Source organism: Colius striatus, unplaced genomic scaffold (assembly GCF_028858725.1).
Source record: "Colius striatus isolate bColStr4 unplaced genomic scaffold, bColStr4.1.hap1 scaffold_35, whole genome shotgun sequence".
Classification (NCBI taxonomy): domain Eukaryota; kingdom Metazoa; phylum Chordata; class Aves; order Coliiformes; family Coliidae; genus Colius; species Colius striatus.
The window spans coordinates 2,460,022-2,486,264 of NW_026908519.1; the positions used below are offsets into that span (position 1 = coordinate 2,460,022).

At 54.4% G+C, this 26,243-nt stretch overlaps 1 protein-coding gene across 1 annotated transcript; it reads left to right on the plus strand.

The window, feature by feature from the left end:
* The first annotated feature begins 1,318 nt into the window (after positions 1–1,318).
* LOC133629267 (uncharacterized) lies at positions 1,319–6,435 on the plus strand. Its single transcript, XM_062019922.1, is given in 2 exon segments — positions 1,319–2,570; positions 2,573–6,435. Coding segments are annotated over 2 exon segments (5,115 nt in total).
* The last annotated feature ends 19,808 nt before the right edge of the window (positions 6,436–26,243 follow it).

A 26,243-nucleotide genomic window follows, 5' to 3' on the forward strand; every position in this document is an offset into this window, starting at 1 on the left:
TTTGGATGAATATTGCTTGCACCGTTACAACAGGCCTGGAGCAGCTGCCAGAGCTCCCAAGGCACAGCTGAAAGAATAAAATGAAATAAAATGGAGTCGGTGAGGCTAAGTCACAGCAAGGCCGACTAGGCCACGAGAAAGGATGATGAAACCAACCCTGGCCATTGCATCAGAAACCGCAGGGGCTGAGAAACATTTCTCAGAAAATTGGATCCATTGTCCCCACCTTGCCAGCAGGGCACCTGGGTTAAGGGGAAGTTGTGTGCGTGTGTTGGAATTTTCCGTCCCTCATCCCCAGCATATATAAACCCCTACCTGCAAAGCCTCGGGGCCGCCTCCTCTATCTCCTGCGTGAGATACGAGACGGCCCGGAGCTCCGCAATAAAGCTCACCTCTTGCTTTTGCAACAAGCCGGTCTCTCGTCTTCCTTGGGGTGATCGCCGTCCGGGCTTGGAGCGAAAGCCTGCAGCTTTCATTTGGGGGCTCGTCCGGGATACGACAACCACCTCAGGAAACGACGACCCCTTGGAGGTGAGCTATTGTATGTGTGAGTGAGAGATTGAGTGGCGCCACATGAGTGAATGCGGTTTAATTAATGCTGCTAAACAATAAGAGTTATATTACAAACGCTATTAGTGTCTTTCTCAGTATCCTTGTAAGTTTTGCTGTCGCTATAAGTGTCTTTTAGTGCCTTTATAAGTTCTGGAAGCCTGATTTGTGCCATTTCTGTGTCAATAAGCATTTTTGTCGGGTTTTAATTTAGGCGTCTGTTTTGTGTTGGTGTTAGAGGACCAGTCGTGTTTGTGTGAATGCCTAATTGAGGGTATCATCTGGATGTTGCAAGTAATTTGGTGGTTGATACGAGTGATATTGCGTCAAGAGCGTTGTAGGGAAAACACTGAAACCATAACAAACTAGTTACCTGCGTGGGTTAGAGTCCCATTCGAGTTGTGAGGTTCACACGTGGGTTCCAGTCCCACTAAATTGGCAGTCCCTGTGGGGGCAGACGTGCCCTGAACCACAAACTGCAGCCCTGAAGGGACGCCTCCAGGGTGGACGGGAATCGGCGGAGTCTGATTGCCCAAGGATCAGTGAACCTGTGGTCACGGGTTGCGGAGGTTTCAAGTGTGTCTCTATCGCGGACGTTGCCATTAAGATAGTGAGAGTATGAGAGTGGATGGGTAGGAGGAGTCTTTTGCCATCTGGAGTGTTGTATTGGTCCTTGCCGTTTAGGGAAAAAGAGGGCACTTAGAAATAGGAACAGCGGCTATTGTAATTTTTTTTACTGGTAGGGAGCATCGAGTTTTATTTGAGCATAATGGGACAAACGACATCAACCCCCCTCTCCCTGACTTTAGACCACTGGTCAGAAGTTAAGGCCAGAGGGCAGAATTTGTCACTAATTGTTAAAAGAGGAAAGTGGCAAATTTATTGTGAATGGCCCACGTTTAAGGTGGGATGGCCGCGGACTGGTACCTTCGATATCCACACTATCCGGGCCGTACGCGCCATTATCTATACGAAAATCAGAGGGGGTCATCCGGACCAGGAACCCTATATCTCAGTATGGGAGGTTCTGGCTCAATACCCCCCTATCTGGATCAGACCTTTTCTCCCATCCCGGGGATTAATCGAATCACAGGTAGAGACCCGTACTCTAACGCTAACTGAGGGAGAAGGGGGGGACCGAGACTATGAAAAGTTGAAAGAAAAAGAGCAGACACATATATATCCTGAAACAGAGGGACCCCCCGAATGGCCAACGACACCACAACCGGAGCCGGCGGCCCTCGAACGGCCCCTACCAGCAGAACCTGACCAACCTCCTCCTTACCACCACCCCCCTCCACAAGCGCCTACTGCAGGGCCGTCTGCCGGCACCCGGAGTCGTAGGGGGGCATCAGCAGACGGGCCTGATTCAACTGTGGCCTTACCCCTTCGGGCGGTCGGGCCCCCTCCAGCCGATCAAAATGAGTTGCAGGTATTGCAATATTGGCCTTTCTCTTCGTCTGATCTATATAATTGGAAAGCTAATAACCCCTCTTTTTCGGAGAATTCTGCCGCCCTTACAGGTTTGGTCGAGTCACTAATGTACTCACACCAGCCCACATGGGATGATTGCCAGCAACTTCTAAACACCCTTTTTACTACCGAGGAGAGAGAGCGGATTGTCACAGAGGCAAGACAGACAGTTCGTGAACCCGCTGGGCAACCGGCGCTGACGGCTGCGGAAGTTGATGAGCTGTTCCCCATAACGCAACCACAATGGGACTATAATACTACAGCAGGTAGGGAACGGCTGTCCATCTACCGCCGGGCTCTGGTAGCGGGACTTAGAGGGGCGGCAAGGAAACCCACAAATTTGGCAAAGGTAAGAGAAATTATGCAAGGGTCGAACGAGCCCCCCTCTGTATTTCTCGAACGGCTTATGGAAGCCTATCGAATATACACTCCCTTTGACCCAACGTCAGAGGGACAGAGGGCATCTGCTATCATGTCCTTCATTGGACAATCGGCCTCGGATAGAAAAAGAAAATTACAACACATCGAGGGGTTACAAGATTATACCCTCCGGATGTGGTTAAAGAGGCCGAGAAAGTATATCACAAGAGAGAAACGGAGGAAGAGAAGCAGGAGAGGGAGAGAAATGAGAGGGAGGAGATGGAGAAGAAAAGGCAGAAACAAAAAGATAAGAATCTGACCAGAATTTTGACTGCCGTTATGGCAGAAGGGAGACATCAGGGAGCTGGGAAACCGCAGGCAGGTTACCTGGGCGACAATAGAAGACAAGGACCCAGGAGATCCGGAGGGGGAAAAGGGCGAATCGGTTTGGAAAAAGACCAGTGTGCATTTTGCAAGGAAAAAGGACATTGGACACGAGAGTGCCCTAAGAGAAAGGGGCTAAAAATCATGGCCCTAGAAGAAAACGAAGACTAGGGGAGACGGGGCTCGGCTCCCCTCCCCGAGCCTAGGGTAACCTTAAGAGTGGAGGGGACTCCTGTGGACTTTTTGATCGACACAGGAGCCGAATACTCTGTATTAAAAGAACTCATGGGAAAAGTCAAAAATGAACGAACTATGGTAATTGGGGCCACTGGGAAAAAGATGTATCCTTGGACGACTGCCAGAACAATAGACCTGGGGAGGAACCAGGTATCCCACTCGTTCCTAATTATTCCTGAGTGCCCAACCCCTTTGTTGGGGAGAGACTTACTAACAAAATTGAAGGCCCAGATTAAGTTTTCCTCGACTGGGCCCGAACTGACTTGGGACGACAAAACACCCGGGACTTTTACACTATCGCTTCATTTGGGGGAAGAATATAGAATCTATCAGAAGAAGGGGGAACCGTCAAAAGACATACACACCTGGCTAACCCGTTATCCCCAAGCATGGGCAGAGACAGGAGGGCTGGGGATGGCAAGGCAGGTCCCTCCAATCGTCATTGAGTTAAAATCTGGAGCTACCCCCAGAGCGATACGACAGTACCCTCTGAGGAGAGACGCCTTAAAGGGAATGCGGCCACATATAGAGAGGCTAATACAACAAGGGATCCTAGTTCCGTGCAAATCCCCGTGGAACACCCCTCTGTTGCCAGTGAAGAAACCAGGGACAAACGATTACCGTCCGGTTCAGGACTTGCGAGAGGTAAACAAAAGAATTCAGGACATGCACCCCATGGTACCAAATCCCTATAACCTTCTGAGCTCTCTTCCACCAGGACGAGTATGGTACACCGTGCTGGACCTGAAGGACGCGTTCTTTTGCCTCCGCCTACACCCACACAGTCAACCACTGTTTGCTTTCGAATGGCGTGACCCAGATAGCGGCCGGGTAGGGCAGCTCACCTGGACGAGATTACCCCAAGGATTCAAGAACTCCCCCACGCTCTTCGATGAGGCCCTACACCGAGACCTTGCAGCATTCCGGACGAAGAATCCCCAAGTGACCTTATTGCAGTATGTGGATGATCTGTTGCTGGCAGCCCCGGATCAACTAAGCTGCAAAAAGGGGACTGAGGAGCTTCTAACCGAACTGGCTAAGCTGGGATATCGAGCCTCAGGGAAAAAGGCTCAGATATGCCAGAAAGAGGTAATATATTTAGGTTATACCCTAAAAGACGGGCAGAGGTGGCTCACTGAGGCCCGGAAACAGACCATACTGCAGATACCTACCCCAACCACAGCACGTCAGGTGAGGGAGTTCCTGGGGACGGCAGGATACTGTCGACTTTGGATACCGGGGTTTGCCACTTTAGCTGCCCCTTTGTACCCGCTCACAAAAGAAAAAGGAGAGTTCATTTGGACTGCAGAGCACCAGAAAGCTTTTGAAAGCCTAAAGAAGGCCCTGCTGCAGGCCCCTGCCTTAGCATTACCTGATTTAACCAAACCATTCACTTTATTCGTCGATGAAAGGAATGGGGTTGCCCGGGGGGTGCTGACCCAAACCTTGGGACCCTGGAAGCGTCCAGTGGCCTATCTATCAAAAAAATTAGACCCTGTTGCAAGCGGCTGGCCTTCATGTTTAAAGGCCATTGCCGCTGCTGCTTTGCTGGTAAAGGACTCAGATAAGTTAACATTTGGTCAGTAACTGTCTATTGTAGCCCCCCACGCCTTGGAGAGCATTGTCCGGCAACCCCCAGACTGATGGATGACAAATGCCCGGATGACCCACTATCAAAGTTTGCTTTTGACAGAACGAATTGTATTTGCACCACCAGCTGTCTTGAATCCAGCCACCCTGTTACCTGAGATGGGAGATTCCCCCATCCATGATTGTGAGGACGTTCTGGCAGAGGAAACTGGTGTCCGGGCGGACCTGATGGATCAACCTATGCCAGGGGTGCAGGCATGGTTCACAGATGGGAGTAGCTACCTTGTGGAAGGTAAACGAAAGGCTGGGGCAGCAGTGGTAGACGGGAAGAGAGTCGTCTGGGCAAGTGCCCTACCCGAAGGAACTTCGGCGCAAAAAGCCGAACTAATAGCCCTAATACAGGCCCTAAGACTGGCAGAGGGATTGTGTATCAACATCTACACGGACAGTCGATATGCCTTTGCAACAGCACTTGTGCATGGCGCCATCTATCGCCAAAGGGGGCTATTAACCTCGGCAGGAAAAGACATCAAAAATAAAGAAGAGATATTAAGCCTTCTGGAAGCAATCCACCTTCCAAAGAAGGTATCTATTATGCACTGCCCAGGACACCAGAAAGGCTCAGACCTTGTAGCAAAAGGAAACCAGATGGCTGACAAACATGCCAAGGAAGCGGCACAAGGATCCATGATTCTATTGGCAAATACCAGAGATTCTATTCAAATAAAGAGGTCAGAAGCGGCGGAAGGAACCACTCTCTCTGAAGAAGAGGGCATAGCCTATATTACCCGCATACATCAGCTGACCCACCTGGGGTCGGAAAAAATGATTGCACTGGTAAAGAAGTCACGGAATAAGATACCAGGACTGCGGAGATTGGCGGAGAAAGTGGCCCGTGACTGCCAAGCCTGTGCAATAACAAATGCCGGGTCCAGTAAGAGTCCCAAAGGGACGAGGCTACGGGGAGACTGCCCTGGCACTTACTGGGAGGTAGACTTCACTGAGGTAAAGCCTGCAAAATATGGCAATAGGTACCTGCTGGTCTTTGTAGATACCTTTTCAGGATGGGTAGAAGCTTTTCCGACAAAAAAAGAGACGGCTCACGTGGTAGCCAAGAAAATTTTGGAAGAAATTTTACCTCGATTCGGAATTCCAAAGGTAATTGGGTCGGACAATGGACCTGCATTTGTCGCCCAGGTAAGTCAGTTACTGGCTAAGCAATTGGGGATTGACTGGAAGCTTCATTCTGCCTACAGGCCCCAGAGTTCAGGACAAGTAGAAAGAATGAATAGAACCATAAAAGAGACACTAATCAAGTTAATTTCAGAGACCGGTGGGGGTGATTGGACAGCCTTTCTCTCCCTTGCTCTTTTTCGCCCGCGGAATACCCCTGGACCGAGCGGACTAACCCCTTTCGAAATAATGTACGGGTCACCTCCACCCATAAACGAGACTTTGGGGAATACAATGCTCCTTGATGATGGTATTGTTCCCACTTCTCCCCTCGTAGCTCGACTGAAGGCGCTGGAAGTAGTTAGGAAGGAGATTTGGGAACAGTTGAAAGAGATCTACGCTCCAGGTGACGCTGCAGTCCCACACCAGTTTGAAGTTGGAGATACAGTACTGGTAAGACGACATCGAACTGGAAACCTTGAACCTAGGTGGAAAGGACCTTACTCAGTACTCTTAACTACTCCCACAGCGGTAAAGGTAGACGATATAGCTGCTTGGGTCTACGCCTCGCACGTAAAGAAGGCACCACCAGGGACAGATCAAAATGAGTGGACAGTGGAAAAATCTGATAATCCTCTTAAGTTACGTTTGCTTAGGAACCAACAGTAGCTACCCCCAAGGCTCCCATGAGAGGGAAAACTTGGTGGTGGGGTTAATCAAGGATTTTGGTATTGTACAAAATGCATCTACAATCACTGCATGCTTACCGCTTCCACAAGCGGCTGGGGAACCCGTACCGTGGGGAATTATCCCAATCGGTGACATACCGAAGTTAAACACAACTACGACTTGGAGTTGCGAAAATGTACCCCAGCAACATACCGTACAAAAAGACATTTGTGTAATAATTCAACCCCTGACAAAGGGAGAATGTGAGAAGGAAAAGGGGTTTTATGAATGGGCAGATTGGGCAGTATACCTAAACAAAGGCATCATAAGCAAATGTGTGATTTCCCCTCCGTCAGCAACAACAAAACCTTGTAGTAGAATGACCATATCAAGGAAACAAACCACGTATGAAGAAAGGTGCAAAAACGTTACTCTAACGAGAACGTTGGAGGCTGAATGGGATTCCATATGGGGACCCGGCCTGTCCGACACTTACAGCTATCTGGGACAGGTAAAATGGTGTGTGCAACTCAAGGGAAAACATAATCATTCTCATAACACTGTGGTCGAGACAGGCACCTCTGACAGGACGATGGGCAAACAGGCTCATGATTGGAGTTGCACCACCACCTTTGACTGTGATACTCCGGAAGCCCAAATAGGATTTCCCCCTGTACGATATCTGTTAAAATGGGGATGCGAGTGTCAAGGATATAAGCATACAATTGCAGATGAGGTAAAAAGTAATAAAGGACTCGATAAGGGAGTCATAAATTGCAGAACACAGACAATTAGGAGTCTGGGGAACTTAGTTTGCGTCACGAGCGATGGTAAATGGACCACGCATATGTCAATAGATGGCCCCGTTGCCAAAATCACAATAGGGGTTCCTACATTATGCCCATATTGGAAGAAGACCAAATTAGAAATGAAGGCAACCCGGACAAAAAGACAGATAGGAGATGACATCCCAGGAGATGACGAGTGGCAGGAACCGAGTACAGGAGTAAAGGTTGGATGGATATTAGAATCCTTGTTCCCACAAATCTCGTCATATCGTAATAGGGAAATGTTGAATAAGTTGTTAGGGCAAACAGCTAGGCTGGCAGCAGCTACGAAAAAGGGATTTAAGGATATGAATATACAGCTACAAGCAACTAGCAAAATGGCGTTGCAGAACAGAATGACTCTAGATATGTTGTTGTTAAAGGAGCATGGGGTATGTGGGTATTTGAGCCGCAAGATTGATCACTGCTGCATTCACATACCAAACATGACGATGGCAGTAGAAAATGATATTTCTAAATTAGCGCAGGTAGAAACCGACACCAAGAAGATCAAAGAAGAAGCTCAACGGAACTGGGTTGGGGCACTATTTGGTTCTTTAGGATTTCAGGTGTCTGGATGGATCTCTTCGATGGTCCAAACTATAGTTATGATTATTGTAATGCTGCTTATGGTTTATACTGCTTATAAGTGTATTCTAGGGGTCATTACAAGAGAGAAGCGCAGTATCAGCCAACTCATAGAGAAGAAGCCTGCGCAGCCGTAAGAAGAAGGATGGAAGAGTAATTTAAACCCCAGAAGAAAATATTAGCTTTGCTTATGCTATAGTAGTGTGATGTGAAACCCCCACCCAGATGCCCTGAGAGGTAAACCTCCAAAATTCTAAGATTAGAATTATTAACAAAAAGGAGTGGGGAATGAAAGAATAAAATGAAATAAAATGGAGCCGGTGAGGCTCAGTCACAGCAAGGCCGACTAGGCCACGAGAAAGGATGATGAAACCAACCCTGGCCATTGCATCAGAAACCGCAGGGTCTGAGAAACATTTTCTCAGAAAATTGGATACACTGTCCCCACCTTGCCAGCAGGGCACCTGGGTTAAGGGGAAGTTTTGTGCGTGTGTTGGAATTTTCCGTCCCTCATCCCCAGCATATATAAACCCCTACCTGCAAAGCCTCGGGGCCGCCTCCTCTATCTCCTGCGTGAGATACGAGACGGCCCGGAGCTCCGCAATAAAGCTCACCTCTTGCTTTTGCAACAAGCCGGTCTCTCGTCTTCCTTGGGGTGTTCGCCGTCTGGGCTTGGAGCGAAAGCCTGCAGCTTTCACAGTTACCCAGAGAAAATACATTCAAGACAATACATAGAAAATACATGAAGGAAAGGACACGAGCAAACACCAGTTATCACTGTCCACACCCGCTGTCCCTGCTGTCATCTGAGGCTCTCCTGATTCGCCATCCTCCCATGCACCCACACTCTGGAAATGCAGCTGTACGTTGGGTTTCCCCAGTTGCTTGTAACAAAAACTTTGATGTAAGGAAAAGCTCTGGGGAGCGGCGTGTTCTGTGAAGAGAGACAAGGAAATGCAGGTGTTCAGAGCAACAGTGCAGCCATATCTCCCCCTGCCAGCCCCGCTCCTGCTCAGGGATCAGGCTCCCCAAAGCAGCTGGGCATCCTCTGCACGCCGGCCCCGCTGGGGCTGCGCCTCCTTCCCTCGGCCCTTTGCCTCTGCTGCTTGTTCTGTGCTGACAGAGAGGCCCAGGAGGGGCTCTGACGCGTAGGGCAGCTGCTGGGCAGCCCCACCAAGCTCCCGCTGTCCCCTGGGCTCGCCTTCCCCTGCAGCCTGAGGGCAGGGGACAGAAGGGGCTGTGCTGGGAGGAGAGGACACTGTCCCACCCGCCACAGGCCACAGGACGCAGCGCTGGTGCTGCCCGAGGGCTTTTGGCACTGGGCACCCCTCTTTCTGCAGGGCACAAAGGCCTTGTGCAGTGTCTGTGTGTGCAGCTGGCTCTGCTGAAGGCAGTGGCTGCAGCCAGAGATCTCTCAGAGCTTGTGCTCCCACCCGCCCGATCCTGCCCGTGTTCTCCTTTTGCTGCCACCACCACACGCTGCTCAGCTCTCACAACCCCACCAGGTCTCTCTCAAAGCGAGCCAGTGCCCAGGGAGACAGCATTCACACGCTGCCTGCTGTGCACTTGCAGGCAAACCCTTTTTGCTCCATGGCATCTCTCCCCCATGCACAGGCCGTACCTTCAGAGGGAAGGGCTGAACGGCCTCTTTTGCCACGTCGTACGTGAGGGTCCCAAGCTGAGTTTCCTCTTTTCCCGACGCCTCCAGTCCCTCGGGGCAAAGCACAAGGAGAGCAGCTCAGATTCATGTCAACAAAGAGGCAACGTGCAGAATCACAGAACCAGAGCATCTCAAGGGTTGGGAGGGACCTGGAAAGCTCATCCAGTGCTACCCCCCTGCCAGAGCACGACTCCCTAGAGTAGGTCACACAGGAACTCGTCCAGCTGGGTTGGAATGTCTCCAGAGAAAGAGACTCCACAGCCCATCTGGGCAGCCCCTTGCAGTGCTCCCTCACCTCAGCAGGGAACAAATTCCTCCTTCTGTTTCTTTGGAACCTCTTCCGTTCCAGTTTGTCCCTATTGCCCTTTGTCCCATCATTGGCCATCCCTGAGCACAGCCTGGCTCCATCCTCCTGACACCCACCCTTGATGCCTTTGTAACATGAATGAGGTCACCTCTCAGTCTCCCCTCCTCCAAGCTACAGAGCCCCAGCTCCCTCAGCCTTTCAGCACAAGAGAAATGCTCCACTCCATCATCTCTGTGGCCCTGTGCTGAACTCTCTCCAGCAGCTCCCTGTCCTTGCACTGAGGGGCCCACAACTGGACACACTGTTCCAGATGTGGTCTCACGAGGGCTGAGGAAAGGGGGAGCAGAACCTCTCTCCACCTGCTCACCACAGTCCTTCTAATCCACCCCAGGATGCCATTGGCCTTGTGGGCCACGAAAGCACATTGCTGGCTCATGCTCATCCTGCTGCCCACCAAGACCCCCAGGTCCCTTTCCCCTACACTGCTCTCAGAGTTCATTTCCCAACCTGTGCTGGTACATGGGGTTGTTGTCTCCCAGGTGCAAGACTCCACACTTGCCCTTGTTGAACTTCCTTAGGTTTCTCTCTGCCCATTCTCAGCCTGTCCACGTCTGGTTGGATGGCAGCACAGCCTCTGGGGTGGCAGCCACCGGCCCAGTTCAGTATCAGCAGCAAACTTGCTGGCAGTGCCTCTGTTCCCACAGCAAGGTCACTAATGAATAGATTGAACAGTACCGGGCCCAGCACCGACCCCTGAGAGACTCCACTAGACACAGGCCTCCAGCTGGACCCTGCCCCATTGGTCACCACTCTGCCTTCTGCCCTTCAGCCACTTTACACTCTACCTCATGGTCTGATCATCCAGCCCACACTGCCTCAGTTTTGCTGCCAGGATGCTGTGGGAGAAGGTGCCAGATGCTTGACTGAAACCCAGATAAACCACATCCGCTGCACTGCCACCATCTATCCACCTGCTTACATCTTCAGCAAAGGCTCTCAGGTTGGTCACACGACTCCCCCTTGGTCAAGCCATGCTGATTGCTCCCAATGATCCTCTTGTCCTTTAACTGCCTGGAGACAGCGCCCAGGAGAAGTTGTTCCATCCTTCCCAGGGATGGAGCTGAGGCTGAGCGCTCTGGAGTTTCTCAGCTCCTCCTTCTTACCCTTGTTGAAGACTGGAGTGACATTTGCTCTCCTCCAGCCCTCAGGCACCTCTCCTGTCCTCCATGAATTACTGAAGAGGATGGAGGGTGGTTCAGCAATGACTGCCTCCAGCTCCCTCAGCACCCGCGGGTGCATCCCATCGGGGCCCATGGATTGATGCACATCCAGACTGCTCAGCTGATCCTGATCCCAGTCCTCAGCAACCAAATACAACTCCTCCTTCAACCTGACTTCCTCTGGAGTCTGGGGCTCCTGAGGGCAGTCTCCAGCAATATACACAGAGGCAATGGAGGCATTCAGGAACTCTGCCTTCTCTGTCTCCTCTGTCACAAGGGCACTCACCTCGTTCAGCACTGGGCCTACATTGCCTCTGGTGTTAGTTCTACCTGCAGTGTATTTGAAGAAGCCCTTCTTGTTGTCCTTGTCCTCCCTTGCAAGGTACAACTCCAATGAGGCTTTAGCTTTCCTGCTTGCCTCCCTACATCTTCTGACAACAGTCTTACATTCATCCCAAGTGGCCATCCCTTCCTTCCATCATCTCTAGACTCTCTCCTTCCACTTGAGTTTGCCCAACAGTTCCCTGTTGAACCATGTGGGTCTCCTGGCTCCCTTCCTGGACTTCCTACCCGCTGCATGCTCTGATCCTCAGCCTGGAAAAAGGGATCTTTGAATACAGACCAACTCTCTTGGGCCTCTTTGTCCTCTTAATACCCTGTCCCACAAGATGTCCCCTAGCAATTGCTTGAGAAGGCCAAAGTTGGCCCTGCTAAAGCCCAGGGCTGTGGTCCTGCTTGGTATTCTGTTCCTACCACACCAGATCCTGAACTCCACTCTGTGGCTGCTGCAGCCAAGGCTGCTCTCGACCTTCACCACTTCCACAAGACCCTGCTTGCTCATGAGCACAAGATCCACTAGTGCTCCTCTCCTAGTTGGCACATCCACCACCTGCGTCAAGAAGTGATCATCCATGCACTGAAGGCATCTCCTAGACTGTAAGTGGCAGCCATGTAGGTCTGCCAGCAGGTGTCTGGGTAGTAGGATGTGCTGCACCAGCCCTGGTACCCACCCACCCTCTCCTGGCCAATAGCCACAGCCTACTGCTGCCTGGGGAGGAGCTCAGTCTCTGCCTTGAGCTTGGTCAAGCCCTGAGGGGCTTTGGCCAGAATAAGTCTTGAGAGGGTGAAAGCTCTCGAGCCCCTGAAGCACCTGGCTAGGGCACTGCAGTGCTCAGCAGAGAGCAGGGCAGCAGCCTCAGAGGGGGCACAAAAGCAAGCGAGTCCCTGCCACGTCCCCCCAGGGCCAGATGCAGCCAGAAGCACCCAGCACACACTTACATAGACAGCCACGTCTCTGGGAGCACTGCTGACAGCCACGGACAAGGAGCCTTCCTCAGGGACGTGCTGCAGAGCCACGGCACTCAGCTGGACTCGTGCTGGCAGCCTGATGACAACCTGGCCAGAATGCCCTGGGAAACACCAGCGCCTGCCCCGGGAGACATCCGTCTGCAAAGCAGCACAGGACAGCACTGAGACAGAAGCGAGTGCTGGGGCCAGCGCCGCTGCTCCTCTGGCCTGGAGCACAGGCGCCGTGTGCCTGGGGCTCTGCTCCAGCTGCAGGAGGAGGCACTGCCATGGCCTTGGGTGGAGCTGCTTTTTGCTTGGCAACAGGGGAAGGGAACTGCAGCGCTGTCCCTGTAAGCAGCTCTCAGAACATGCCCTGGATCTGAGCTGGATCCACCTCCAGCCCGGCCAGGCCAAGCTGGTGCCTCTGCCATCACTACTGAAGAAGCGAAATCTAAGCCAGAAGAGGAGGTGGTACAAAATGGAGCAGAGCATGGGGATCCCAGTCAGAGAAGGAGGAAGGAAAGAGCAGCACTGGACCACAGACCCCTCTGTAGCCCGTGGTGAGAGAGCAGCTGTGTCCCTGCAAGCCGTGGAGAGCAATGGCAGGGCTGAGAGGCACCAGCAGCTCTGGGTCAGTGCACTGGTAGGGAAGAGGGTGGCAGCGGGGTCACAGCAGGGCCCCTCAGTCCTGCTCCGCTCCCTTCCTGAGGGAAACCGCTGGTTTCTAGCAAGCCCTGCCCTGTCTTGGAGCTCTGGTTTCAGGAACCTGACCAACGCTGTGGGCTTCCACAGGAGCAGTGGCAGGCAGGCAGGCAGGCAAGCAGCACTGATGGTTTCTGCTACAGTACCTGCAGGATGGTATCAGGCCCATCCTCAGGGTACCTTCTGCTCAGAACAATGTTGAAGATGCAATTCCAGCTGCACCTGTAGGTCTTGGAAGTTCTTGTCAGGTCAATGGTGGCACCTGTGAGGAAGGGAGAGCAGATGACTGCAAGAGCCACAGATCAGGAGGCCTCGGTGCCCCGAGATCAGCTGAGCAGCTCCAAGCCTGTCACTCCTGTCCCTGTGGCAGGACAAGGGCTGAGGGTGCTGGGAGACAGCAGGTGCCCATGTGGGTGTCAGCAGAGCAAGGCTGAGGGCCTGCTGCACCGGCAGCAAAGATGACCCAGCCAGTCCCCTTCCAACTGCCATGGAGAGGAGCAGAGTCCCTCCATCAGCACAGGAACGTGTGTGGGGGCAGCAGCAGGGCCACACACGGGCTGAGGGCAGGAGCGGGAGGCTCTCTGAGAGCCACGCTGCCACAGCCTTCCTCTTGGGCTGCAGCGAGCGTGGCAGCTCCCCCACTTTGGAGCAGTGCCTGGAGCACAGTCTCCTTGGGCCTTGCTGCACACAGGCACGGGGCAAGGAGATGGGGCTGCCTGTGTCCTTACCCAAGCTTTTCAGGGCCCAGTTAGACTTGATCTTTCATACTAGAAAATGCTGTGGGACCTGGGGCTGTTTAGTCTGGAGCAGAGGAGACTGAGGGGAGATCTTATTAATAGATACAAATATCTAAAGGGTGGGTGTCAGGAGGTTGGGGCAGCACTTTTTTCGATGGTATCTAGCCACAGGACAAGGGGTGATGCGATGAAGCTGAAACACAAAAAAGTTCCACTTAACCATAAGAAAAATGTCTTTCAGTGTGAGGTGAGGGAGCCCTGGCCCAGGCTGCCCCGGGATGGTGTCGAGGCTCCTTCCCTGGAGCTCTTCAAGACACATGTGGGACATGTTCCTGTGTGACCTGATCTAGGTGGGACCTGCTTCTGCACGGGGGTTGGACTGGATGATCTCTAAAGGTCCCTTCCCAACCCCCACCATTCTGTGATTCTGTGATTCTATGTGCAGAGCACTGGGCAATGGGGCATGGGAACAGTGGGATAAAGATGTAGCAGAAGCCACTTGGGTGGTTAACAGCAGAGGTTCAACGGACCGTCCTGGTCCTGCCCAAACAAAACCCCTGCACACTGTGGGAGGAGAAGAGGTCCCTGGAGTGCACCCAGGGCAGTGGCTGGGGAAGGCAGGATGGGCTGCACCTTGTAGGAAGGGCTCCTGGAGCCTTGCTTCAGGATGGGTTTCCCACGCACTCACAGCCTCCTTCAGGCATCCACCCGCTCCAGCGTGGGCTCCTCCATGGGCTGGGAGTGGCTCTCTGCTCCACCAGGCACCTCTCTGGGCTGCAGGGACACAGCTGCCTGAGGTGAAGCACAGAGAGATGCAAAGTACTGACAAGAAACACCAAGCATGAAAGCTCCTTTGTTTTTTCATGCCAAAGAGATTTGCATTCTCATGTAGGCACTTGGAGTGGAAGCAGGTGCACAGATGAGCTGCAAAGCTGTGCACAAGCAGAAAAAGGGCTGCAGGCAGCTGGCTGCTGATGGGAGCTGGAGACAGAGTCCTCCTTGGGAAGAAGCAAGAACTCAACTCTGGTTGAGTCAGAGAGACAGTCTTTGACTTGTGTGAGCTGCTGCTGCCGCCAGCTGCCGGAGGCAGCACGGCCACGTTCTCGCCAGGCCCCCGAAGCACAGTCTGTGCTGCAGTTTGTTGCGGGAGGGGTGTCCCATCCCTGCTTGTGCCTCCCTCCCCTGCTGGCCCCCTGCGTGGTGCCCCATGCAGAATGGCCCCCGCCCCAGCGCCCGCAGGCAGCGGCTCTGTGACATCAGCCCCGGGGCCGAGGTGCCGCGGGCAGCGCCAGCACTGCGGGCATTGCATGGGCCGCAGCGCTGCTGGGCACGAGCCCTCCCTCGGCTCTGGCAGCTGCCGCGTGTTGCCGCAGCAATGAAGCTTGTGCTGGTGTTTGTCGTGCTGGCCCTGTGCTGCTGGCCTGCGAGCGTGGCAGGGGACAGCTGTTGGTAAGTGGCTGTGGGAGGGAGCTGGGGCAGCCCTTCCCTGCAGGGTGCACTGGTGGTACAACCTGGGAGCCGGGCTGCCGGCACCACTCGTCTGCGGGGCGAAGGCAGAGGCCGGGGCCGAGGGTTCCCCGGCACTGCTGCCCGTGCGGCGCCCGCTGGGGAGGGCAGACGGCTGCCCTGCAGCCCCAGCAGCAGCCAGCCCTGGAGCAGGACACTCCTGACTTGCTCTTTGCAGGGGGAGCTGCGGCACCCGGCCCCTGGCTGAGCAGCCGTGGCGCGTGGTGGGTGGCGTGAATGCCCCCGTGGGGGCCTGGCCCTGGACCGTCAGCATCCAGAATCCCTGGGGAGAGGGCACCGGGCATTTCTGTGGAGGGAGCCTCATCCATTCCCAGTGGGTCCTCACCGCAGGACACTGCGTCGACTTCTACCGGTGAGTAGGAGCAGGGCAGGGCCGTCCCCCCGGCACTGGCAGGGGCCCTGTCTGCGGCCCGGCCTGTCGCTGGCGTGCCAGGGATGGCGTGTGCCGGGCACGGGCCGGGCTGGTGCCGCCGCTTCCCGGCAGCCTGGGGCCGGCGCTGCCTGGAGCCCAGGGCACGCCGGGGCAGCCGTGCCCTCCGCAGCGCGGCTCGCCTCTCTCCCTCGGCCAGCAGCAGGCAGGGCACCGCTGGGCTGGGCCGGGCTGCAGCGCACGGCTCCGCTCCCTCTGAGCCCTCTGCTCCCCATCTGCCTTCCAGGAGACTGCCGTGGTTTCGGGTGGTGGTCGGGGCCAACCAGCTGACTCTGACGGGCCCCGAGGTGCAGGTGCGATACACCACGCGGGCGCTGCTCCACCAGAGCTACTTCAACGTCACCGACTACGACATTGCCCTGCTGGAGCTGGACCGGCCCGTGGAGTGCAACCAGTACGTGCAGGTGGCCTGTGTGCCTCACCCCGCCGACGTGGTGGTGTCCCAGCTGAGAGACTGCTACATCGCTGGCTGGGGCCACACCACCGCACGAAGTGAGTTCCCCTGGGGAAAGCGCTGCTGTGCCCAGGGCAAGCCTGGCACGCTGGGGAGACGGCTCGGGCTGGCACAGAGCCCAGGCGGGAGCCAGAGTCGGGCTGCGGGGACGGGCGGCTGCAGACGGGCCTGAGCTCCCTCAGGCTGCCACGGTGCTCAGGGCTCTGGGACACCTTTCTCGTGAGGAGAGCACCTGGAGCTCTCTGACCTTTGAGAGGAAACCTTCTCCATGCTGAGAGATAGCTCAAGGGCTGGGGTTTAGAGGCTGGGGCCAGGTTGTTTTGGCTGGGCACACGCTGGAAGACGGCAAGTTCCCCTGGAAGAGGTGGAAAAATGCCTCTGCAGTGAGGATGCTGGAGGCCTGCACAGGCTGCCCAGGGAGGCTGTGGAGGCTCCTTCCCTGCTGGTTTCCAAACCCACCTGGACATGTTCCCCTGCCTCCTGCTTGAGGAGAACCAGCTTGAGCAGGGGCTTGGGCTGGATGAGCTCTCGAGGGCCCTTCCCACCCCCAGCCTTCTGGGACGCTGTGATTCTCAGCCACGGCCCCAAGGCAGCCCCACGGGAAAGATGTGTCCGATGTCTCTTTGGCAAGGTGCAAAGCCAAGGCCCAGGGAAGGGCTCTGGCAGCCAGGAGAGGGGAAGTGGCCCAGAGCTGCTGGGGGCTAATTCCTTGCTGTGCTCGCAGCCCAAGGATCCGACGTGCTGCAGGAGGCCAAGGTGCGCCTCATCGATGCCAGGCTGTGTAACAGCAGCCAGTATAACAATGGGTCCATCCACAGCTACAACCTGTGTGCCGGCTACGCGCAGGGCGGCATCGACGCCTGCCAGGTAGGAGCAGCCGCGAGTCAGCCGCGGCAGCAGCCGCAGCCCTGTCCCACCTGGGGCTGCTGGGGCTCCCCAACACCCCCCTGAGCCTCTGTCCTGTGCTGCAGTGTGACAGCGGGGGCCCACTGGTCTGCAGAGCTGCGGGCGCCAACTTCTTCTGGCTCGTGGGCGTGACCAGCTGGGGGAAAGGCTGTGGCAGAGCGCACAGGCCCGGGGTCTACACCTCCACCCAGCACTTCTACTACTGGATACTGGAACAGATGCGCTCAGCAGGAAGGGCTGCTGCTCTCACCCGGGCGTGGAGACGTTTTCCCAGCGCCTCATGGCCCTTTCACCGGCCAACACAGGCACCGACCGCGGCACCAAACCCAGCGTGGAACTGGAATCCAACCAGCTCAGGACACTTTACCTGGGAAACATTTGCCCCAACTGCAGCACCAACCGTGGCACCAAACCCATCGTGGAACTGGAATCCAACCAGCTCAGGACCCTTTACCTGGGAAACATTTGCCCCAACCGCGGCACCAACACAGGCACCGGCCCCGACACAAACCCCAGCACCACCAGCAGCGGGCCAGGTTGGGTCCTGCCCATTTCCCCTCCAGAAGCTCAGGGATTTCTTTAGGCGGGTCCAGGAGCTCCTGCAGGCCATGAAGGGACAAGTGGCTTGAGCAGCAGGACGCCGCTGGAGGTGCAGGCCTGGGCTCTGCCCCTCTGCTGCAGGTCTTTAGCAGTAGCCATTAGGTTGGAGGAAGTAGAAGCTGTAGTTGCAGTGTGTCTGGTATCTTGCCCTGGGTTCAGCCAGGATCGAGTTCAGTCTCCCTTTGTGGTGTTCTATTAAACTGTTCTTGTCTCAACCCGTGTTCTCCTTTTGCTGCCACCACCACACGCTGCTCAGCTCTCACAACGCCGCCAGACCAGGACCAGCAAGAGGAGGTCACACAGGAACTCCTCCGGGTGGGTTTGAATGTCTCCACAGTCCATCTGGGCAGCCCCTTGCAGGGCTCCCTCACCTCAACAGGGAAGAAGTTTTGCCTTGTGTTCCTTTGGAACCTCTTCTGTTCCAGCTTGTGCCCGTTGCCCCTTGTCCTGTCATTGGCCATCCCTGGGCACAGCCTGGCTCCAGCCTCCTCACACCCACCCTTGATGGATTTGTAAACACGAATGAAGTCACTCCTCAACCTCCTCCAAGCCCCAGCTCCCTCAGCCTTTCATCACAAGGGAGATGCTCAGCTCCATCATCTGTCTGGCCCTACACTGAGCTCTCTCCAGCAGCTCCCTGTCTGTCTGCAACTGAAGAGCCCAGAACTGGACACAGTATTCCAGATGTGGTCTCACGAGGGCAGAGGAGAGGGGGAGAAGAACCTCTCTCCACCTACTGCCCACAGCCCTTCTAATCCACGCCAGGATGCCTTTGGCCTTCTTGGCCACCATGGCCCATTGCTGGCTCATGCTCACCCTGCTGCCCAACAGCATCCCCACATCCCTTTCCCCTACACTTCTCTCTGAGTTCGTTCCCCAGCCTGGTGTCTGGGTAGTAGGATGTGCTGCACCAGCCCTGGTACCCACCCACCCTCTCCTGGCCAATAGCCACAGCCTACTGCTGCCTGGGGAGGAGCTCAGTCTCTGCCTTGAGCTTTGGTCAAGAACCCTGAGGGGCCTTGGCCAGAATAAGTCTTGAGAGGGTAAAAGCTCTCGAGCCCCTGAAGCACCTGGCTAGGGCACTGCAGTGCTCAGCAGAGAGCAGGGCAGCAGCCTCAGAGGGGGCACAAAAGCAAGCGAGTCCCTGCCACGTCCCCCCAGGGCCAGATGCAGCCAGAAGCACCCAGCACACACTTACATAGACAGCCACGTCTCTGGGAGCACTGCTGACAGCCACGGACAAGTAGCCTTCCTCAGGGACGTGCTGCAGAGCCACGGCACTCAGCTGGACTCGTGCTGGCAGCCTGATGACAACCTGGCCAGAATGCCCTTGGAAACACCAGTGCCTGCCCCGGGAGACATCCGTCTGCAAAGCAGCACAGGACAGCACTGAGACAGAAGCGAGTGCTGGGGCCAGCGCCGCTGCTCCTCTGGCCTGGAGCACAGGCGCCGTGTGCCTGGGGCTCTGCTCCAGCTGCAGGAGGAGGCACTGCCATGGCCTTGGGTGGAGCTGCTTTTTGCTTGGCAACAGGGGAAGGGAACTGCAGCGCTGTCCTTGTAAGCAGAGCAGCCCCGCACGAGAGGCAGAGAGGAGCTGCAGCATTTGGAGCAAATGAGCGTCGGAGCAGCCAGTGCAGGGCTGCCCTGTGTGTGAGGGACCCCAGGGGCTTGCAGGGAGGACGGGTGCAGAGCCCACCTGCCCTGAGGAGGGACAAAGGGCAGAAGCTATGGTGAACAGACTGACTGAAACCCCCACTCACTGGCCCCCAACCCCCCCAAGCCATTCGGGGTGTGGAGGGGGTAAAGACACTGGGATCAGGGCTCTGAACCAGGGAGGAGGGGAGGTGTGGCAAGAAGGTGTTCTTAAAAGGGCTGGTTGGACTCTTCATTGATGTATTAATCTGAGTTGTTTTATTTTGGCTATGTTTTGGGTTTTGAGGTTATGTTTCAGTTGATGTTGCATTCAATTATTTTCTGTTTCCTTCCCCAAGCCCAGTAGCCTGCTCTGTTTTGTCCTGAACCTTAAGTTGCAATTAAGCTCTCCCTGCCCTTTGGCAGTTCTCAGCCTCTTCAGTACTTGAGGCTAATGGTGGTCTTCTGTTCCCTGATGGGCCTAAACCAGGAGAGTGACCCACAGTGCTCCTCCTCCCCTGGGATGGCCTCTGCAATCATTCCTGGCAATACTTTAGAACTTCAGCTTCTACTAAAGGCACAGCACTGTTCACACTGTCAGCAAAAGTCTGACACTGAGCAGGGCTGCAGGGAGGAGGCAGCTGGGGTGCAAGAAATCCGCTCCACAGTGGCTCCCTGGGACAGCAGCACGGAGGCTGGGACAGAGCGGAGACTGCGTGGGCAAGTCCTGTGAGCTCTTGCAGAAGAAGGGAGCTGCAGGGTACTGTGGAACTCACAAGCTGCATGTTTGTGATGCCAGGAAAGTGCCAATCAGGAATCAGTAGCCAATGTGACTGTCAAGCAGGCCTTTCTGGCAGCGCTGGGCACACAGGGGATGGCTCCACCAAGTGTGTGCCCTGCTTAGAGCAAAACTTTCCACATGTCCCAGACTAGATCTGCATGTTCATTGCACTTCTTCATGAGTTCCCCCCATTGTCCTGCCTCAGCCCGCCCAGGCCACAGCTCCCTCACGCCTCCTTCGCTGAGCCACAGGGGCCTCTGAGGATGAAGATCTGAGTCTTCCTCACAGTGTATTTCTCACCTTTGGCTTCCTGGTGTTTGTCCAAACCACAGGCTTGAGCGGGTGCTGATTCATTTGTCTCACTCTGATGGGTCCAAGATAAGTTCTGCTCTTGCCAGATCACAACAGGAGTGAGATGTGCTGCAGTGACAGCTTCTTGTGACTCTAAGAGATCAGCCATGTCCTGAAGCTGGTACTGCCACAAGGGTAACAAGTTCCTAATGGCAATATTTCAAATGGTTACAGATGTGTGCTTGCAGTTTTCTGGCCAAATGCTGCTTCTGTAACATCTGCAATTCATTGGACACCCTGGGCCAAGAGTCTGTCACTTTTCTAGCAAGCGCTGGGCTTTGGGTGCACCTTGCTCATCAGACTCTCATTATCATGGGGCTGTTTAGTCTGCAAAAGAGGAGACTGAGGGGGGATCTGATGAATAGTGACAAATATCTCAATGCTGGGTGCCAGGAGGCTGGGGCAACACTTTGTTGTGTCTAGCAACAGGACAAGGGGTGATGGGATGAAGCTGGAACACAACAAGTTCCACTTAAATAGAAGCAAAGACTCTTTCAGTGTGAGGGGAGGGAGCCCTGTCCCAGGCTGCCCAGGGAGGCTGTGGAGGCTCCTTCCTTGCAGGTCTTCAAGACCCGCTAGGGCATGTTCCTGTGTGACCTGCCCTAGATTGACCTGCTCTGGAAGGGGCGTCGCACTGGATGATCTCTAAAGGTCCCTTCCAAACCCCACCATTCTGTGATTCTATGATTTTAATAACCAAACACAGCTCCATCCCAAAGCCCACCCACGTCCAAGCTGCCACCAGCCCTCACTGAGCATGTGCTCTGCATTCTCCTCACCCCACACCTTTAAAAGCAAAGTGAGAGCATTACACAGCAATCCAGATGAAGGTGTGTGTGACTAGAGTCACTCCAGCCCCACCTCAAAGGGAAAGAAAGGCTATAAAATGGCTTAAGAAAGGGGCTGTTGGGGAAGACACCATCGTGAATAAGTCAGGGAAGGTTCCATCTCAGGCTGCCTCTGACTCCTGGGAGCAGCTGACGGCTGCACCTCTCTGCCCCCACAGGGACACCTCTGGCTCAGAGCTGGTTGTGCCGAGGGCTGGCTGGGGAAGCTCAGAAATCCCTCTGCACAGTCGCTTCTCTGATCTCCTGCTGCGCTATTCGCAGCCTCAACATCTGCACCAGCTTTGGCAGACGCTGTGTCCATCCCCAGCAGCCCACCAGCACCTGGGGAACCTGTTGCTGCCAGCAACTGCACCGTGGCTTCAGCTGGGTGTCAGAGTCCCAGCGAAGCTGGGGAAGGGTCACGAGAACCGCTGTGATGAGGAGAGGCTCAGGGAGCTGGGGATGCTGAGCCTAGAGGAGAGGAGGCTGAGAGGACACAGGATCACTCTCTACAGCTGCCTGAAGGGGGTTGTAGTGACCTGGGGGTCGAGCTCTTCTCATTTTTAGCTTGCAAAGTGGTACCTTTTGGAAGAAATCCTCATTTTCACCATCCAAAGTGAGAGTTTTCTCTTCCAAACCCTCATTTGGGGGCCCATACCCTCCTTTTTAGCTTCCATTGCCTTCTTTGGAGGCCTAAGCCTCCATCTTAAGCTTTCAAACCTCACTTGGTGACCCAAACCCTAATTTTTGCTCCCAAAGCCCGATTTTCAGCTTCCAGACCTTGGGTTTAGATTTCAAATCGTCCTTTTCTACATCCAAACCATCATCTTTACTTTCCAAAGTCTCATTTTTGTGTTCAAACCCCCATTTTATGCTTCCTAACCCTCATGTCTTAGCTTCCAAACACTCAATTTTAGCTTCCAAATGCTCGTTTTGTGGCACAGATGCTCATTTTGAGCTTCCAAAGCCTCTTTTTTGCCTTTTTCAACCTTATTGCTTGGATCCCAGCCCTCAAGGTTTTGATTCCAAAGTCTCACTTTGTAGCCCAAGTTCTTATTTTGGGTTTAAACTGTGCCTTTTCAGCTTTCAATCCCTCATTCTCAGGTCTCAATCTCAGTTTTTAGCATCCAAGGCCTCGTTTTTAGCTTCCAAAGCATCCTATTGGGTAGATTTAGACCCAAACCCAGGTGTTATACACCTAAAAGAAGGATTTAGACCCTAAAAACTAGGCTTTAGGCCCAAAATGTCAGGATTAAGACCCTTAAACCGGGAGCTTAGACCCAAAAAAGATGATTTAGACCCTAAAAGCTTGGGGTTAGACCTAAAAATGGGTCTACAACTGGGGGTTTAGATCCCAAAAACGAGGCTTTAGACCCTAAAAGCTAGACTTTAGGTCAAAAAAATGAGGGTTTAGACCCCAAAACTAGGGTTTTAGCAATAAAAAAGAGGGTCTGGACCCTAAAACTAGGAGTTTAGACACCAAAAATGCATATTTAGATCCTGAAACCAGGGATTTAGTCCTAAAAATACAGATACAGACCCTAAAACTGGGAGTTTAGACCCGGAAAACAAGGATTTACACCCTAACAACAGGGTTTAGTCCTAAAAACAAGGATCTAGACCCTAATACTGGGACTTTACACACCAAAAAAGGGGATTTAGACCCTAAAACCATGGGTTTAGACTAAAAAACGGGGATTGAGACCCTAAAAGAGGGGTTTTAGACCGAAAACAAGGATTTAGACCTTAAAAACAAGACTTTAGGCCCAAAAAATGAGGATTTAGACCCTAAAACTGTGGGTTTAGACCCAAAAAATGAGGATTTAGATCCTAAATGTTTGGGGTTAGACCCAAAAATGGGTATACAACTGGGGGTTTTTCAGGTTCAAAAAGACCTGCTCCTTTTTAGCTTCCAAACCCTCATGCTAGGGCCCAGGTTTCTTTTTTTGTCTTCCAAAGCCTTGTATCTAGGTCCAAACTTCTGTTTTTAGCATTGAAAGTCTCGTTTTTAGCTTTCCAAAGTATCCCATTGGGTCAAACCCCCTCCTTTTGAGCTGCCAAGGCCTCCCCTTGGAGGGCACAAGCAGGAGCCGGGCAGATGCTGCCCTTGTGTGTCTCTGTGCCCGTGCGGCCGCTGCGTGCCGCGTCCCCTCACACCCCAGGCTGCGCATGGGCAGTGCCTGGGGGTACCCAGGGAGGGCCTTGGGTGGCCGCCCCTGTGTCAGCGTGTGCCCGGCACCCCGTGTCCCGTCCCTGCCCACCACACAGCACACACCGGCCCCAGCCTCTCGCCCCCCACCCTGCAGGGAGCCCTCAGTGCTGAGAAGGGCCCCTGAGCTCAGCCTTCTCCTCTGCAGGGCCACAGCAGCTCTGGCTGGGATCTCTGTGCTGTGTCAGTGCCCCACAGAGAGCACAGACACACTGAGGCACAGACAGTGCTGCTGGGTGGGGAAATGAGCCATCAGTGCCCTTGGCTGGCCATGGGGGGCTGAGAGCTTGAGCAAGGGCGAGACACGGAGTGGTGTGAGGGGGATCCCTCTGCTCTCAGCAGGGGCTGGGGCTGTGCAGGCTCACAGGGGACGGGCACAAAGGGGCAGGAACAGGGCGCTGGGCACCAGGCAGGGGCACAGCCCGGCTGCCCTGGCTCTGCTCTCACCCACAGCCCATCCTCTGGCCTCGCAGCCCTCCCTCAGTTCTCCCTGAGGGCAGCAGAAATGCTGAGGGCTCCTGTGCAAATCCATCCCTGCACAGACACTGCTCTCTCCTGCTACACTCAGTGCAACTGAACCCCCCTCAACATCCCATTTCTGCTCTGTTGCCAGTTCCTCTCAGAGATGCAGTGAGAGAACAGAGCAGGGCAGGAGCAACTCCTCAGCTGTTTGGTCTCTGCTGCACAAGTACCACAAAGACAAAGCCTGGACTACACTCCTTCCTTGAACCATCAGCCATCAGCAGAGGAAGACAGCTTCAGCCAGTCGGTGCACCCCTGCTATTACATCTGGGCACCAGAGACAGGACTCCAGTTTGGCAGCAAGAAACAGCTGCATTAGCTTATGGCAAGATCCTCCCCAGAAATGTGACACAGAGATGCCAGGGCACACGGCAGGCTACAGGAATGGCAGCCTTGGTGGTGACCTGCTGATCTGTGCTGATCCACCTGCTCATACACAGAGAGAAAGGGAACTGTCCTCAAGAAATAAAACCCCATCTGCCTGAGATCAATGCTGTAACCATGGCTCACAGAAATGCCACCATGAAGTACTCGGGTCACTGGGCCAGTTCAAGGAACGCAGCATTTGCTCTGGCACACCACGCTGGGGAGGGGGCTCAGGATGAGGAGGGAACCCCAAAACACCCCAAAAGTCTTCAACACCCCCCAAGACTCTTCAAGGACTCAAAACAACCCAAAAGGCCTAAAAATGCCCCAACTCCCCTCTCCAAAGGCTCCCACATCCTCCCAGTTTATCCCTCAGTAGCCTCCTCTCAGTAGCTCCCAGAAGTCCCAAATCCCTCCCCAGGAACCCCCAGTTCACCCCTAGAGGTCCCCAGTAGCTCCCAGTTCTCCTCACTGCAGCCCCTTGTGCCTCAATGAGCCGCCCAGTAATACCCAGTAGCTCCCAGTTCACACCCAGTAACTCCCAGTACTTCCCAGTGCCTCCCAGTAGCCACACAGTTCACCCCTCAGAAGTCCCAAACAGCTCCTCAACAACTGCTCCAGCGTGGCTCCTTCCCACGGGCTGCAGCTCCTCACCGACTGCTCCAGCCTGGGGCCTGCCATGGGGGCAGCTCCTCACACCCTGCCCCAGCGGGGGTCAGCCACCGCCACAACAGTCCCACGGGGACACACTGCTCCAGCCCGGGGCCCTCCCAGGCTCACAAGCGCTGACACAAACCTGCTCTGCACGGGCACCTCCCCACAGGCTCCCAGCTGCTGCCAGGAGCTCGCTCCACGATGAGCTTCCAGCACAGCCACAGCCTCCTGCAGCCCACGCCAGCGGGGCGCGAGCAAGGGCTCCGCGCGGGGCACGCTGGGAACCCGAGGCCCCGCCCCCTCCGCCGCACGCCGCCTCCTGCCGGGCGCCGCCGCACAACTACAACTCCCGGCACGCACCGCGGCTCCCGCCCGCGGCTTTGGGCGGCAGCGACGCGCTGGGGAAGATGGGAAATGGAGGCTGCGGGGCGCCAACGAGCCTCCGAACCTCCCGCTTTTAGGGTCTTTATCCCAGTTTTGCAGATTAAACCCCTGGTTTTAGGGTCTAAATCCTTGTATTTGGGGTCTAAAGACCCAGTGTTAGGGTCTAAGTCCTAGTTTTCGGTCTGAACTCCCTGTTTTAGGGTCTAAATCTCCTTTTTTGGGTCTAAACCCACAGTTTTACGGTCTAAATCCAGATTTTTGCAGCCTAAAGTCTAGTTTTTAGGGTCTGAATCCTTGTTTTGAGGTCTATACCACCTGGTTTTGGGTCTAAATCCTCGTATTTGCTGTCTAAACTCCCAGTTTTAGGATCTGGATCCTCTTTTTTATGGCTAAAACCCTAGTTTTAGGGTCTAAATCCTCATTTTTGGGGTCTAAACCCTCAGTTTTAGCACCTAAATCCCCTTATTTTGGTGTCTTAACTCCCAGTTTTAGGGTCTGGATCCTCGTTTTTAGGACTAACACCCTGGTTTTAGGGTCTAAATCCTTGTATTTGGGGTCTAAAGACCCAGCGTTAGGGTCTAAGTCCTGGTTTTCAGTCTAAACTCCCTGTTTTAGGGTCTAAATCTCCTTTTTTGGGTCTAAATCCATAGTTTTAGGGTCTAAATCCTCATTTTTTGGGCCTAAAGTCTTGTTTTTAGGGTCTGAATCCTTTTTTTGAGGTCTATACCACCTGGTTTTGGGTCTAAATCCTCGTTTTTGCTGTCTAAACTCCCGGTTTTAGGGTCTGGATCCTCGTTTTTACAACTATACCCCTGGTTTTAGGGTCTAAATCCTTAT